At 37.9% G+C, this 15,692-nt stretch overlaps 1 protein-coding gene across 1 annotated transcript in view; it reads left to right on the top strand.

Moving 5' to 3' along the window:
• The first annotated feature begins 235 nt into the window (after positions 1–235).
• The window catches only part of ZSWIM5 (zinc finger SWIM-type containing 5), a 262,543-nt gene continuing 247,086 nt past the window's right edge, over positions 236–15,692 (top strand). The window contains exon 1 of the mRNA XM_067725917.1: positions 236–991. Within this exon, the coding sequence (XP_067582018.1) occupies positions 394–991 (598 nt within the window). The 5' untranslated portion in view covers positions 236–393. The remainder of the gene's footprint in view (positions 992–15,692) is intronic.

Below are 15,692 nucleotides of genomic sequence, written 5' to 3'. Positions count from 1 at the left end.
GTCCGGCGCTCCTCGCCCTTGGCTGGCCTCTAGGTTGAGGTCGGCCCAGGGCGAGCGCTCGGTGCGCGTTCCGGGCCGTCTGCGCCTGGCGCGCGCCGCCGGCCCGCGCTCGCTCCCGTCCCTCCTCGCGCTCGCGGCGGCCCGGACGGCGCGCGCCGCCTCTCTCTCTTAGTCCGCCCCCGTCGGCCCTCGCGGAGCGCGCACCGGACCGGCCTAGGCTCCACACTCAAGCCGGCAGGCTCGCGGGTTTGCTCGCCCCGCCCCCCCCCACCCCGGCGCCGCAGCTGGGCGCTTGCGCGTGGCGCGTGGCCGTGGCCAGGGTCTCCGCCGCAGCCGGTGCAGCCGCCGCTGCTGCCGCTGCCGCCGCCTCAGTCAGTCAGTCAGTCCCCAGCAATGGCGGAAGGAGGTGAGCGAGAGGAGCTGCTCTCGCCACCGCCGGTCTCTCCGGCCAAGCGCCTGTGCTCGTGGCCCAGTCCGCAGGCTCACCACCCTCGCGGTTCGCCCGGGGCGGCCGGCGGCGGGGTGGGGGGCGTCGGCGGCAGCTGCCTGCCCCTGGGGGCCCGCCCCCACCTGCAGCCCGAGTCCTTGCTGGACTGTGCCGCCAAGACGGTTGCGGAAAAGTGGGCGTACGAGCGGGTGGAGGAGCGCTTCGAGCGGATCCCGGAGCCCGTGCAGCGCCGCATCGTCTACTGGTCCTTTCCGCGGAATGAGCGGGAGATCTGCATGTACTCCAGCTTCCAGTACCGCGGCGGCCCTGGCGCCGGCTCGGCTGGTGGCGCCGCGGGGGCTTCGCCGGCCGAGGAGGGGCCGCCGCCACCCCCCGGGGCCGCCGCTCCGGCCGGCTCCGCCCCCGGGGCCGCCGCGGCGGGGGCGTCCCCGGGACTGGGCTCAGGGGCAGGAGCCGCCGGCGGCGGTGGTGGCGAGGGGCTACCGTTCCGCCGGGGCATCCGTCTGCTGGACAGCGGCTCCGTGGAGAATGTGCTGCAAGTCGGTAGGTGCTCGCTTGACTCCTCTCGGGTCCCCGGCTTCCTCTTCCGCAGGTGCCTTCTCTGTGCACAAGCCCTGGGCCAAGACCCCGGCTTTCTGCCCAACTCCTGTTCTCCGGTGAAAGGACAAACTAGTCACATAAAAAACTTTTCTTAACATTTCGTTCAGGTCCACTGCTGCTCTTTCCTCCACCAGCCCAGTGCCCGCTTTTCTTTTTGTTTGAAGAGCGAATAGATCTCTTTTTTACTCTTCGTTCTACACCCCAGGCCAAGGCAAGAAGGATGGGGAGGTATGGCTTTCTGGATGTAATAATTTCTGAAATGCGTTTTTCTAATTTAAGTTTAGAGAGGAGAGAATTGTTAGTGAATCTGGAGCAAGCGGTCTTGCAGGGAATGTTTGAGGGACAGGCTGTCAATCTAGTCTTCGTAGATTGAAGCTGGGTATAATTAACTTTAAAAATGGAAAAAATCAACAAAATACTGTGCATTTCAGACAATTTTAATTACCTGCTTTAATATTTCCCCCCCTGGACCAGTGATACTTGGGAATCTAGGCTGTGGACTTAACAATAACCGAAGATGGAAATGTGACAGCTTCTCTTTTCCACACTCCCACCCAAGGAAAAAAAAAAGGCACAATCTGGAGTGGGGGTGGGGTCTATCTTCCTTGTCAGACTGGGGTAAATCAAAAGCTGGTCACATTGGGTTTTTCAAATGCTTCTCATTTAACAAGTCTTCATATTTGCTTTTGTTTTATCTTTTTGTTTGTGGAAAAATGAAAAGGATTTCTTTCTCTTGTACTCCTCCAGAGCTTCTAGTCAGTTTGTTCATCTTATTAAATATACAAATACAGTAGTCCTGATTTGTGGAATGGTTAGGAAGAAAGGGAAAAAAATGACATTGTTTAACATTGACTTGCTATGTGGGAAATTAAAACACTGATTTTTTTTTTTTTCTATTTGGACTGTTACAGCATTTTGGAAGTGCATCTTATCTTTATGCATTTTATTGTACAGTATATGCTCATATTTATTGAAAAAATATTGATTTTTGAAAGGAGTTGGAGAGAGGTTGTTTTTAGAATTAAACAAGCACAGGAACACACATACACAGGAACCCTAGACATCTAGCTGTCTTCTCCCCAGGTAAAACTGACATATTTGAAATTTTTTTATTTTAAGAGTAGTACATTGTGGTGTTTCATATAAGGTAGTCTACTTCTGATTATTGAGAGTCACTGAACCCTGTGTTTCTTTTTAAAACAACATATACCACAATTTGTTTTGCAAATGTGAAGTGTAAATTTATCTAAATTTATGCTGTGTCAGAATATAGTGACAGTAAGTTGAGAAAGTTTTGTTTATTTGAGGCTAGTCCTTTGTGTGTTTGTGTGTATTTTTGAAATAATTAATTGAATAATCAGATAATTAAGGTGTACAGCTTTAATACTGAAAACATGAAAATGAATATAGGCATTTCTTTATTCGTCTGTAGACCTTATTCTTTGTATGAGTTTCTATCAGTTAACTTTTAAGATTCTTGTTTAAAATATTTTGAATTGAAAAGTGTCAATTTAAGTGGTCATTTTATAGTAAGAAATATTGGGTTTGAAAGAATTTTCAAACTTTGGGGGGCAGATGAGAGAGAGGAAGAGGTTTAAAGAGGTATATATTTTGAAAGTGACTATAATGTCAAGTTACAAATGAAATCAGATTTTGTGGGTGATCCAGGTCATGTTTAAATCAGATATTTTTCTTTTATAATAAGATAGTTGGCATGCTTATTAGGGTGATGAGCTCTTGTATGATAGTTTTAGGGACTGGAGAAAGGACATATATAAGCATATTTTCTGACTTTTACTTTGGGTTTCATAGATGAAGGTAGGAGAATGAATTAATCACTTTTAAGTAATGCTGTTTGAGAACCATGAGCTGTGTAATCTTTATTTTTCTGACTTTAATTATGCTAGTAAGTGTGGAAGAGAAGGATATTCCATTCTCTATCATTCTGAGTTCTGTATCTTGGCATGAACCATCTTTTAATATGTAAAGATAGAGACCCATCCCTCATCTCTTAAACCTAAAATGTGAGTATGTGACTTAATCTAGATGATAGGTTTTATAAAAGTATTGCCAAGAGATGAGTGAAAAAGTGATTTGTATGTAGCAAGATGGTAATCATGTTCTTCACTTTATAACTTCACTTCAAACTCAATATAATTACTCAGTGATATTAATAAAAATTCTACATATTTCCTTACTGTGTTCAAGCCATAGTTGTAACCTCAGAATTGGGAAGTTACTAAAGGCTGATACTTTAGGAAGGAAGGGATGTTAGGGTATTTCTATAACAACATCTTTTAAAGAAAAGATTCATAAGGGGATTTAAATAAGGAAAACAAGAATACCTTAAAATAAATAAATAAATTTAAAAATAAAGAGAACAGCACAACACAAAATTTGAAGGAAAAAAAATTAGACAACAACAAAAACTTGTACAAAGTGTAGGTATATTAAATTCGGTAACTTCTGATTACTTTCCACATGGAATCTGGTAATAGGGAGTCATGGCCTGGTTGAAAAGCAAATGCTCTGTAGAAAACATCAGATTTGGTATCAGAACTAAAACTTTCCCAGCTTGATGTAAGCAAATGGGAGGACTAGGTTGTTATGCTCAAAGGATACATTTCTTTTCCATGACAGTACTGAATCAGAAGTATTGTTCCTTTTAAAAGGGGAAAATTGTAAATTAGTGTTTTCATGGATGTCTGTAAGTTTGAAGCTCTGTGAATAGACTTTTCTGATCTCTCAGTATTATGAGGGTAATAGAGTTCAGGTGTTTTAAGCATCTGCATTTTTAACCTGTTTAAGAAGCCCATGGAAATAGTGGTAGTATAAACCTTGGGAAAATACTTACTCAGGAATCTGCAGATGGTATAAGAATGGTACAACTATAATTTACTAATAATTTTAAGATGTTGACCCTTTTTTGCTATCCATCATATTTTAAATGGATTTCTCTGTGTTTGGTAAAACTTAAAGGAGGTTTGTGTCTTCTCAGGGAAATCTGAATTGATTGAGGGAAAAGAAGCATTAACAGTTTTTCTCTTGTATGCAGAAATATTATATTTACTTGAATATTTAGATTTTCAAAAATTGGATAAAGGCATACAGGGTCCTTCAGTGCTGGTATTTCTTAATTATATAAATATCCAGAAATTATCATAGATTCTGACAGTTGAGCCCCATATTTTTAGCCTACATGTTTTCTAATAAACACATAATTTGTATGTGGATAGTCTTCAAGACTAGAGCCACAATGCTAAGTACTACTTTATGTGGAAGAAGTGTAATTACAAAGTTGATAATAATAAAAAGGTCCATTTCAGGAAGTTATCCATAGCTTAAACGTTAACTAGTAAGTTTATAATTATGAGCATGTATATATTATCAATAAACATCTATGAAATTTTTCTATAGTACAAACTTTTGTGAAATACAGCAGTAACAAGTATTACAGGTATTGATTTTTATATATAATTTGTTTTTAATCTCTGTTATTTAGGGGAACAAAAGATATCCTCATCTAAAAAGCTTTATAGCATTGTGTGTAAGTTAGAATAGATATAAAATCATAATAAAATTTCCATGTGGGGAAAAATGACTTACTTATATGTGAGATATTCCAGCAGGGAAAGCAGCTGCATACCTTTAAGGATAAGTGGTAACATTTTTTAGAGTAGAAACTTACCAAGTTTTAAAATCACATTGCTCTTTTATTTATTTTTTTTGATCAATGAATTCTCTCCTTCCTCCTCCACCACAGTGCCTCACACACACATCTTAATATTTAGTAAATGTTTGGTAATTTCCAAAATATACAAACAGCTCAATATCAAAAAAACAAAAAGCCCAGTCAAAAAATGGGCAGAAGACCTAAATAAACATTTCTCCAAAGAAGACATACAGATGGCCAACAGGCACATGAAAAGATGCTCAATATTGGTAATTATTAGAGAAATGCAAATGAAAGCTACAATGAGGTATCACCTCACACCAGTCAGAATGGCCATAATTAAAAAGTCTACAAATAATAAATGCTGGAGAGGCTCTGAAGAGAAAGGGACCCTCTTACACTATTGGTGGGAATGTAAATTGGTGCAGCCACTATGGAGAACAGTATGGAGGTTCCTTAAAAAACTAAAAATAGAGCTGCCATATGATCCAGCAATCCCACTCCTGGGCATATATCCAGACAAAACTCTAATTCGAAAAGATACATGCACCCCTATGTCCATAGCAGCACCTTTTACAATAGCCAAGACATGGAAATAACCTAAATGTCCATTGACAGAGGAATGAATAAAGGTGTGGTACATATATACAATGGAATATTACTCAGCCATAAAAAAGAATGAAATAATGCCATTTGCAGCAACATGGATGGACCTAGAGATTATCATACTAAGTGAAGTAAGTCAGACAGAGAAAGACAAATATCATATGATTTCACTTATATGTGGAATCTGAAAAAATGATACAAATGAACTTATTTACAAAACTGAAATAGACTCACAGACATAGAAAACAAACTTACGGTTACCAAAAGGGATAGTGGGGGTTGGGGGGAGAGATAAATTAGGAGTTTGGGGTTAACATTACAGACTACTGTATATAAAGTTGGTAGACAACGAGGACCTCCTGTAATAGCACAGGGAACTATATACAATATCTTGTAATAACCTACAATGGAAGAGAATATGAAAAAGAATATATATGTTCGTGTGTATAACTGAATTGCTTTGCTGTACACTTGAAACTAACATAACATTGTAAATTAAGTATACTTTGGTAAAAAAAAGTTTGATGAATAGTGAATGTTTAGAAGTTTAAAAACAGACTTCTCAGTATTCTAAAACTAAGAGAGATACATGAATTTTTATAACGAGTGCAGTGTTAGAAGACATGGGGAAAACTCCATACTTGCGCATATAATAAGCTGATAACAGTAAGTGGTATGAACGTTGCAACAGTGTGTATCTTTTATGTTGACTGTCTGTTTTATGTGAAGAATGGTGATTTATCAGTTTCTTCAAAACTTCAGATGCATTCTTATTGAAAGTGACTTTCTCAAGGAATAGAGCTTTAGATTTTAAAGATAATGAATAAACTAAAGATAGTGGACTTTTAGAGGTTATCTTTATTTTAGGAATTAAAAAAATGTATTATTGAATGTGAATACAAAGTCTAAATTTTGAAGTGAAAGGGCCGGAAATTTACTTAAGCCTATGTGAAACAATTTCTTTGCTCTTGTTTCAGTAATGGCTATTAAAAATCAAGACACTGAGACTTCCCTGGTGGTCCAGTGGCTAAGACTCTGTGTTCCCAATGCAGGGGGCCTAGGTTCGATCCCTGGTCAGGGAACTAGATCCTACATGCCGCAACTAAAGACCCTGCATGCCACAACCAAGAAGATCTGCATGCCACAACTAAAAGTCCCGCGTGCTGCAACTAAGACCTGGTGCAGCCAGATAGATAAATAAATAAATAAATAAACTATTAAAAAAAAATCAAGACATTAACCGTCAGTATCTTATGCTTGATGGCTATATATATACACACACGTGTTAAAATGTATAGCGCTGTACCCCCAAAAGTCACATTTACTGTATTATTTTAGAAAATAATTTTTAAAAATCAAGATGTTAATATGTCAGTAAATTAATGTATAAGAGAAATACTGAAAATGCTGTACTAGTTTCCTATGGCTGCTGTAACAAACTGCCACAAACTGGGTGGCTTAAAACAACAGAAATTTACTGTCTCACAGTTCTGGAGGCTGGAAGTCTGAAATCAAGGTATCGGCAGGGTCATGCTCCCTCTGAAACCAATGGGGAAATCCTTCCTTGCCTCTTGCTAGCTTCTGGTGGTTTGCCAGGAGTCTTTGGCATTCCTTGGTATACAACTGCATAACTCCAATCTCTGCCTTCTTTGTCACAGGCGTTCTTCCTATGTATCTCTGTCTTCACGTGGCCATTTTATAAGGACGTGGATTATTGGATTAGGGGCCTACACTGCTCCAGTATGAGCTCATTTTACCTAATTACATGTGCAATGACCCTATTTCCAAAAAATACATCACGTTCTGAGGTACTGGGGGTTAGGACTTCAACATACCAATTTTGGAGGACACAATTCAACTCATAACAGCTTCTCATGCTTGTTTTTTGTTGCATAACAGAGTTTCATGTGAATTTTAAACTTTTATATGTTGGATATAGCTTAAATTAGAAATCACCAAATTCACTTTATTAGGTAAGCATTATTTCAATTTAATTGATTCAATTTGCATGATGATTATTTAATATTTTTAACACATGTGGGACTTTTTTGACAAATAAGTGGTCATTTAAAGGTTAAACCTGTCATCCTTCTTTATAAAAAATGATGACTGTGCAATATAGCACTCAGGGTACATGCATGGATGAACAGATTACTGTGGGATTTTTTTCATGCATAGCATTTATAACTTGTTTATAGAAATAGGTAACCCTCAGTTGTCCAGAGCCTCTTCAGCATCTCCTCCTTCAGTCAGATCACCAGTGGCTTGAGTGTTCTGCCAGTTCTGCATCATCCACTGTACAAGAAGGTATGAGACTTCGCTGATAGCTTAAGGGCATAAAGATCACAGTGCTTGAAGCTTATGGAGAAACAGGAGGACAAACTGGAGATGCTGTACAAGCTCATCCTGGTGGAAAACAAGAGCCTGAGCTGAGGGGCACCTTGTATGGACTTTCTCTGTCATATGTACAAGGAAGTTCAGCAGCTACTGAGCTAGAGCAAGTGGGTAAACAGAATAGGGTCCTAGGCCAGCTTCCAGAAAATACCCCAGGAGAGCAGAGAAATCTGGACAGTTGCATATCTTATAAGTCATGTAAGCTGACCTCAGTCTCTTTGCTGGGAGGGGGAAGTTTAAGGAGATACTTTCTTTTCTAGGCTGAAGTATCCTACCACTCTGTCATGTCCTACTGATGGAAGGTGCCCCTAATCCCATCACTTTATCTTGCTTTTCCTGTGGTAATGCATGTAGTTTCTCAGTTCACTTTATGTGATTTGGTGTTGGGGAATTTGGAGGCACTCAGACCCTGGCAATTTTATGTGCCCCTTTGGACCAGCCTTCAAGAAGAGAGGGGCAGGCAGGAAGGAGTGGGGATCCCAGGATTACTACAGGGGGAGGGCCTGCTAATTTAGCTCTGTGTTAGCAACAGCTTCCTCTATTAGGGATAAAACATACACATGCACAAGAGCTGGGGTATAGACCATAGGTGGTGGAGAGAAAAATGATCCGTCCTTCTTGGGCCTGGAAGTCAGCAGCAACATCAGAGTGGTTGATTAGCTTTCCCTCTCTGCTTCCACTCTTCTTTTTCTCTCCTGCAATGATTGGTGATCACCCCATGGATAGAGATGCATTGTCAGAGATGAATAAGTCTGGGAACTGGGTTACAAAATAAATTAAGATCTGGGAGAGATACCAGCCTTCTTTCCAGCTGGAGAGGCCCCAACACTGAATGGTTCTGTAGGGAGTCTGATCATCAACTTGCAGTACCTCACAGAGCCAGCCGATTTCCCACTCTGAGCTCCTACTGGAAACACTGCTTCTCCAAGCTGGGGGTTCTTGAGGAGAGAGGCAGAGGTGCCTGGAGCAGGTCTCTCCTGCCTGGACACCACTTGGGCTTTGGTATTGACAGAGTGGCTGACAGTTATCTTCCAACCCAAACTGGCTGGGACAGGACAAGGGCTAGCCTTGATGGTGGCCAGGCTCACCTGCTCCCAGCCTGGGATACCCCTGCTCTGGACCTCTTATTTCTCTTTATTGGTTTATTTTTCAATGCATCTTTAATTTGTAAAGAAATGAAATAAAGATATAAAAGAAAAAGAAATAGGTAACCCTGAAAGCATATGAACCATGTCTTAACCTTTTTCCAAACCCCAAGTTAATATGGTTTGGAATTGTGTTTGATATTAGAAATAGACTGCAGTCTATTCCAGATTACTTTTATGTGAATTTTCTACCTTGTGGTTTATTTATAGGGTTATTTCTTCCCTCATATAGGCAGCATGCTTCTTGGCCACTTTTAGCCTGTCATGGAGCTGGTATGCCAAGGAAATCACACTCATTTTAACATTAGGTTTAGCATTATATTATCATATGCTAAATTACTCTGATACTTTTCATAATCACATGTAGCCAACTGATTAATTTTTGGTTCTCAGTATTGAGAAAAATTGTCCTCCCTCTTAGAATGTATAATGTGATATGCTGTAAATTGGTACTCAGTACATGCTTATTGAATGAATGAGTAAACTGTTGTATAATTTAAAAAATATTTATGTAGTATGGAAATCTCTCTTCCTTGATTTATATGTAACTGGAGCCTAGGAGATATACTGGCAAGATATATAAATAAAATAAAGATGTAATTTCTGCATGTTTTTGATTTTAAAAACATATATAGATTAAAAAATACCATTGAAGGTTATTATTAACTAGTTCTTGATTCATTCATTGAACATTTAGCCACTTGTTTTGTGTAAAGCTCAGTAAATAATTGTTTACTTATTTTGAGTAGAAATCATTCCAAAATACTTTGTTTTTCCCTACCTTAGAATACAAACCCAAGTTGGGCACCAAAGCCTATGCTTCTAGAACTGCATTATATTGCCGTCTGTATGTAGGTGGGAAGTTGTAAACTGAGTGGGTACTTGACCCTAAGAAATTCTCTGAAACCTGCTTTTGAAAAGCTTTTTCGGTCATTTGCTTCTTTCTCATTATAATGGAGTGATGAATGTGGTAAGCAAGGCAGTATAACATAGTTACCTTCTTTAAAAATACATTGTTGAATCAAAAGATGAAGTACCCTCTACCTAGTGGTTTTCTTACCTTAAGAACAGTTGTTTTTATATTTATTTAGTCCTTAGGGAAATGCAAATTAAAACCTAAGGAAATACTATACACACACTAGAATGTGTAAAATAAAAGACTGACACTGCCAAGTACTGACAAGGATGTGGAGCAACTAGAAGAACTCTCTTACATTGCTGGTGGGAATGAAAAATGATACAGCCACTGTGGAAAACAGTTTCTTTCTTTTTTAAAAAAAATTTATTTATTTTATTATTTGGCTGCATTGGGTCTTTGTTGCTGCGCGCGGGCTTTTCTCTGGTTGCAGGAGCACCGGCTGTAGGCGCGTGGGCTTCAGTAGTTGTGGCTCACAGGCTCTAGAGTGCAGGCTCAGTAGTTGTGGCGCAAGGGCTTAGTTACTCTGTGGCATGTGGGATCTTCCCAGAGCAGGGATCAAACCCGTGTCCCTTGCATTGGTAGGCGGATTCTTAACCACTGCGCCACCAGGGAATTCCCAGAGAATAGTTTCTTATAAAATTAATCATACTCTTAATCATAAGATTCAGCAATCTATTACTAGGTATTTACTTTAAAGAAATGAAAACATATGTTCATATAAAGATTTGTACTTGAATATTCACAACAGCTTTATTCAGAATAGCCCTAAACAGGAAACAACCCATATGTCTATGAAATGGGTGAATAGATAAAGAAATTGTTGTATATACATATAGTGGAATACTATTCAGCAATAAAAAAGAACAAACTGATGGCCTAAAACATGGATGATTCTTAAAAGCATTATGCTAAATAAAAGAAGCCAGACCAAAAAGAGAACATACAATACAATTCCATATACATGAAATTTTAGAAAGCCTTAAGCTATAGTGACAGAAAGTAAATCAGTGGGGCATGAGGAAACTTTTTTGGGTAATGGAAATGTTCTATGTTGTGATTATGGTAGTGGTTACATGGCTGTATTCATTTGTCAAAACTTAATTGTATACTTAAAATTGGTATATTTTATTGAATGTAAATTATGCCTCACAAATTGATTTTAAAGGAAAGAGTGGTGGGTTCCAATCTTGGCTTCACATTAAAATCACCTGGGGAGATTTTTTAAAAAATTGTGCCAAGGACTCACCCCGAATTAATTAAATAAGAATTTGTTGAGAATAAGGACTGAACTTCAGAATTTTTAAAAAGTTCCTTGGTTGTTTTATATGCAGCCAAGGTTTGAAAACACTGTTCTAGAAAAATGATCACCTTTATTAGTGTTGTCAGTGTTTTTAAACTTATCATAGGCAGTCAAAACATTATGTAATATTTATTACACAAATGCTATGGACTACGTCAACTTTCTTTTCTACTTCAGTCTATTTTCTTTTATCTATCTTTAGGTTTATTAATGGATTTCAAGGAAAATTATTCTCTTACTACTTAAAATGTGTGTCTGTGTTTTGGAAAGGTCTTATGCAAAAGTGTATAAATTCTTACCGTCAAAAGACACTTGTATAAATGTAATGCCAACATATAATTTTATTCATGTTTGTTCATTCCTCCATTCATTTATAAAACTTATATTTAACATTTTTAAATATTCTGTGCAAAATAGAATATAAATTCTGTATTTAAGGAGTATACAGTTTAGTATTGGATACATGTTAAAATAGCACTTAACACAGTGTTCTGTAATAATAGAGGTAGTTACTGTGGAGGCAAAGGGTAGAAAGCGATTAGAGAAATGAGGACAGCTGGATAAATTGCTCTATTTTAATATTTTAATTATAAGAAGTTTAAAAATTATGTCTAATATTGCAATATTAGATTGAAAACACTATTTATTGCTTACAAGATTGACCCTTCATGAAATTCTTTCTATATTGGCATTTCTCTGCCCTATAATACTCTAGCCCATAGTTGATTCAAAGGGGTAACATTGGCAGGCAGGAAGATGACAAAAATACTGCAGATATTCTTTTTTTTCAGAATAAATTTTATAGATTTCTGTCTTTAGAATAGCTTTGTTTTATCTTCATAGGATCCTTTTTTTCTTTTTTAAAAAAATTGTTGCTTTTTTAAGGTACAAATATGATAGAGCTAATCAGTAAAATAGATTTTGGTCCATCCATACATTCATTATCTTGCATTCTGTAAGCAACAGGAGAATGTATTATGCCTTTGAAAGCCTTTGGAGATAATTACATTTTTTCCTATTCATTCATGGTTTTATTGAATGCAAGCCTGCCACGTTAATACATTCAGGAAGTCAGCCTGTTTTTATTTTGCTTAAATCTATCAACACCTGGTAAACGGACATGACTGTCGAGCATCACCAACATACATTGATGTTAGTGGTATAAAATCCTTCCCCATGTTATGGTTCTTGTGAAAAAATACTTTTGCTAATCTCTTCTTTCACTCAATATTATATTATTATTTTTAATTAAAGTATAGATGATTTAGAATTTTATATTGTTTCAGGTGTACAATATAGTGATTCAGTTTTTTATAGATTATACTCTCAATATTATTGTATTCTTTACTGTCATGTATATTTGCATTTATCTACTATATATTATATTATTACACATTATATATTATATAATATGACATATGATATATATGTGATTATATTATATATTATCACATATATGCAGGGACTATGCAGCAGGTAGCCTCAGAATTCTGGCTCCTCACTATGTCTCAGTTTCCTCAACTATAAATGGACCAGAATGATGGTCCATTTGTTTTATACTCAAAAAGAATTGTTTTGAGTATAAATTAATTAACATGTTAAGTATTTAGAACAGGGCCTAGCACTTATCAGGTATTACGTAAATATTCATTCACTATTATTCTTGTATCAAAATTGTTGAGAGTATTCCATACTTGTTACCTTTCCTTCTTTAACTTTCTTGCCACCTCTGAAGCCTTTTCAATCTGACTTTTGCTTTTGCTCACTATATTAAAATTGATCTCTTAAAGGTCACCAGTGACCTCATGATTGCCAGACACGGTATCCTTTTTCCAGTCCTCATCCTTCATGACCTCTGTATAGCATTTTCTGTAGTCTTCTGAACCTTCCTGTTGAAACGTTTCTTCCTAGATTTTTGTTTTACTTCACCATTCTGGTTTTCCTTCTACCTTCCTTCTTTATTCTCTAACCCCACAAAAGTAGGATTACCTTCTTGCCCCAAGTTTTCTAATTAAGCAATCTTATTTATTTCTACAGCTTCAATAACTATTTTAAGAACATGAGTTAGTATCATATAATGTAATGGTTTCAAATTTGTTTCAAGTACCTCTACTTATTTTCAAATGAAATCTTACATAATATTCCAGTTTTTGCAGCAGAAAAATTTGAGATGTTTGGGGAATTGGGATGGGGCCCAAAACTCAGGCAGCTTGGCCAGCTTCTTCCCTTTGATCCCTGAAGCACTTCCAAATAATCTTAATCTTGGGATTTGTAGTCCGGAGATCTGCCTGAGATTTCTCATCTGAACAAGTGTTAGGATTTTTGTGAGATTCTAAAGAAACTAATATACATGAAAGTACTTTATAAATGTCACTGTGCAAATACTATGACTGTTAAGTGTACATCATTTTTCTCCCTCTTGAATTCAAGATCAGCATGTATAGTTGCCTGCTAGATATTTCTAAATGGATACCCTAATAGCCACTCAAAGTGAATATGTCTGATAAGGGATTAATGTTCAGAATATGTAAAGAACTCCTACAACTCAACAACAAAAAGCAAACAACCTGATTAAAAAATGATCAAAGGACTTGAATAAACACTTCTACAAGGAAGATATGCAAATGGCCAATAAGCATGTGAAAAGATGCTCAACATCACTCCCTGATTATTAGGAAAATGCAAAAAACCACAATGGGACATCATATCCATTAGGATGACTGTTATAAAGAAAAAACCCCCAGAAAATAACAAGTGTTGGTAAGGATATGGTGAAATTGGAACCCTTGTGCATCACTAATGGGAATATAAAATGGTGCAGCTTCTGTGGAAAATGTTATGGTAGTTCCTCAAAAAACTAAACATAAAATTACTGGATCCAGCAATTCCGCTTCTGGGTCTGTGGCCAAAAGAATTGAAAGCAGGAACTCGAACAGATATTTGTACACCCACATTATAGCAGCAGTAGTCACAATTGCCAAAAGGTGCAAGCAACCCAAGTGTCCAACGACAGATGAATGGATAGACAAAATTTAGTATATATATCCAATTTACTATTATTCAGCCTTAAAAGGAAGGAAATTCTGACACTTGGTACAACATGGATGAACCTTGAGGACATTATGCTAAGTGAAGTAAGCCAGACACAAAAGGTCAAAAATTATATGATTCCACTTATATGAGATACCTAAAATAGGCAAATTCATAAGACACAGAAAGTAAAATAGAGGTTACCAGAGGCTGGGGGGAGAGGGGAATGGAAAGTTATTTAAGGGGTACACAGAGTTTTATTATGGGATAATGAAAAAGTTCTAGGGACTTCCCTGGTGGTGCAGTGGTTAAGAATCCGCCTGCCAATGCAGGGGACACGAGTTTGATCCCTGGTCCGGGAAGATCCCACATGCTGCGGAGCAGCTAAGCCCATGTGCCAAAACTACTGAGCCTGCGTTTTAGAGCCCGTGAGCCACAACTACTGAGCCTGCGTGCCACAACTACTGAAGCCCGCGCACCTAGAGCCTGTGCTTCACAACAAGAGAAGACACCGCAATGAGAAGTCCGCACACTGCAACGAAGAGTAGCCCCTGCTCGCCGCAACTAGAGAAAGCCTGTGTGCAGCAACGAAGACCCAGTGCAGCCAAAATAAATAAAATAAAATAAAGAAATTTATAAAAAAAAGAAAAAGTTCTAGAGATGGATAATGGTGATGGTTGCACAGCAGTGTGAATGTACTTAATGCCACTGAACTGTACGCTTAAAATGGGTAAAGAGTACATCTTGTTTATATTTTACCACAAGAAAAAATGTTTTAAAAAAGGCTACATGTCATATGATTCAGTTTATATGAAATGTCCAGAATAGGCAAATCCTAAAGACAGAAAGTAGATTCGTGGTTTTCAGGACCTGGCGGTAGGGAAAATAATTGCTAATGGGTATGGGGTTTCCTTTTTGGGTGATGAAATGTTCTAATATTAGATAATGGTGATGATTGCACAAATCTGTGAATATACTAAATACCACTGAATTGTATACTTTAAAAGAGTGAGTTTTGTGATATATGAATTACATCACAATAAAGCTGTTATTAAAAAAGCAGATATTCCAAATAGGAAAAAAAAACTTCAAAGACATTCTTTTTCTTAGGAAATGAGGTCTAAATTCCTAAGCCTTATTATTAGAGACTGGGGTTCAAATTTCAGTTCTGCTACTTTCTAGCTGTGTAACCTTGGATGACAAGTTACTTAACCCTTCTATGCCTCAGTTTCTTTATCTCTAAAATGGAGACACCATCTCAGAATGTTTATATCATAGTTAAATGAGATAATGTATTCAAAGTCAACCTGGAATTTCTTACACATTGTAGCGTAGTACTATGAATATTAATTCTCTTTCTTTTAACCTTCCCTGCCTCTTAATAGTCTATACATCTGTTCTTAAAAGTGCCTTTTCCTTATCTACTTAGTTGAAATTAAACCTTCCATTTTAGTCCTATGCATTATTCAGCAATTGTTTATTAAGTACATATTATGTGTTAGGCTCTTGTCTAGATGCTTGGAGATATGGCAGTGAATAAAAGAGAGTTCCCGCTTTCATGGAGCGTACATTTTAGT

The sequence above is a fragment of the Pseudorca crassidens genome, chromosome 2 (genome assembly GCF_039906515.1).
Source record: "Pseudorca crassidens isolate mPseCra1 chromosome 2, mPseCra1.hap1, whole genome shotgun sequence".
In the NCBI taxonomy this organism is placed as follows: Eukaryota; Metazoa; Chordata; class Mammalia; order Artiodactyla; family Delphinidae; genus Pseudorca; species Pseudorca crassidens.
This window is presented reverse-complemented; position numbering and strand designations above follow the sequence as displayed.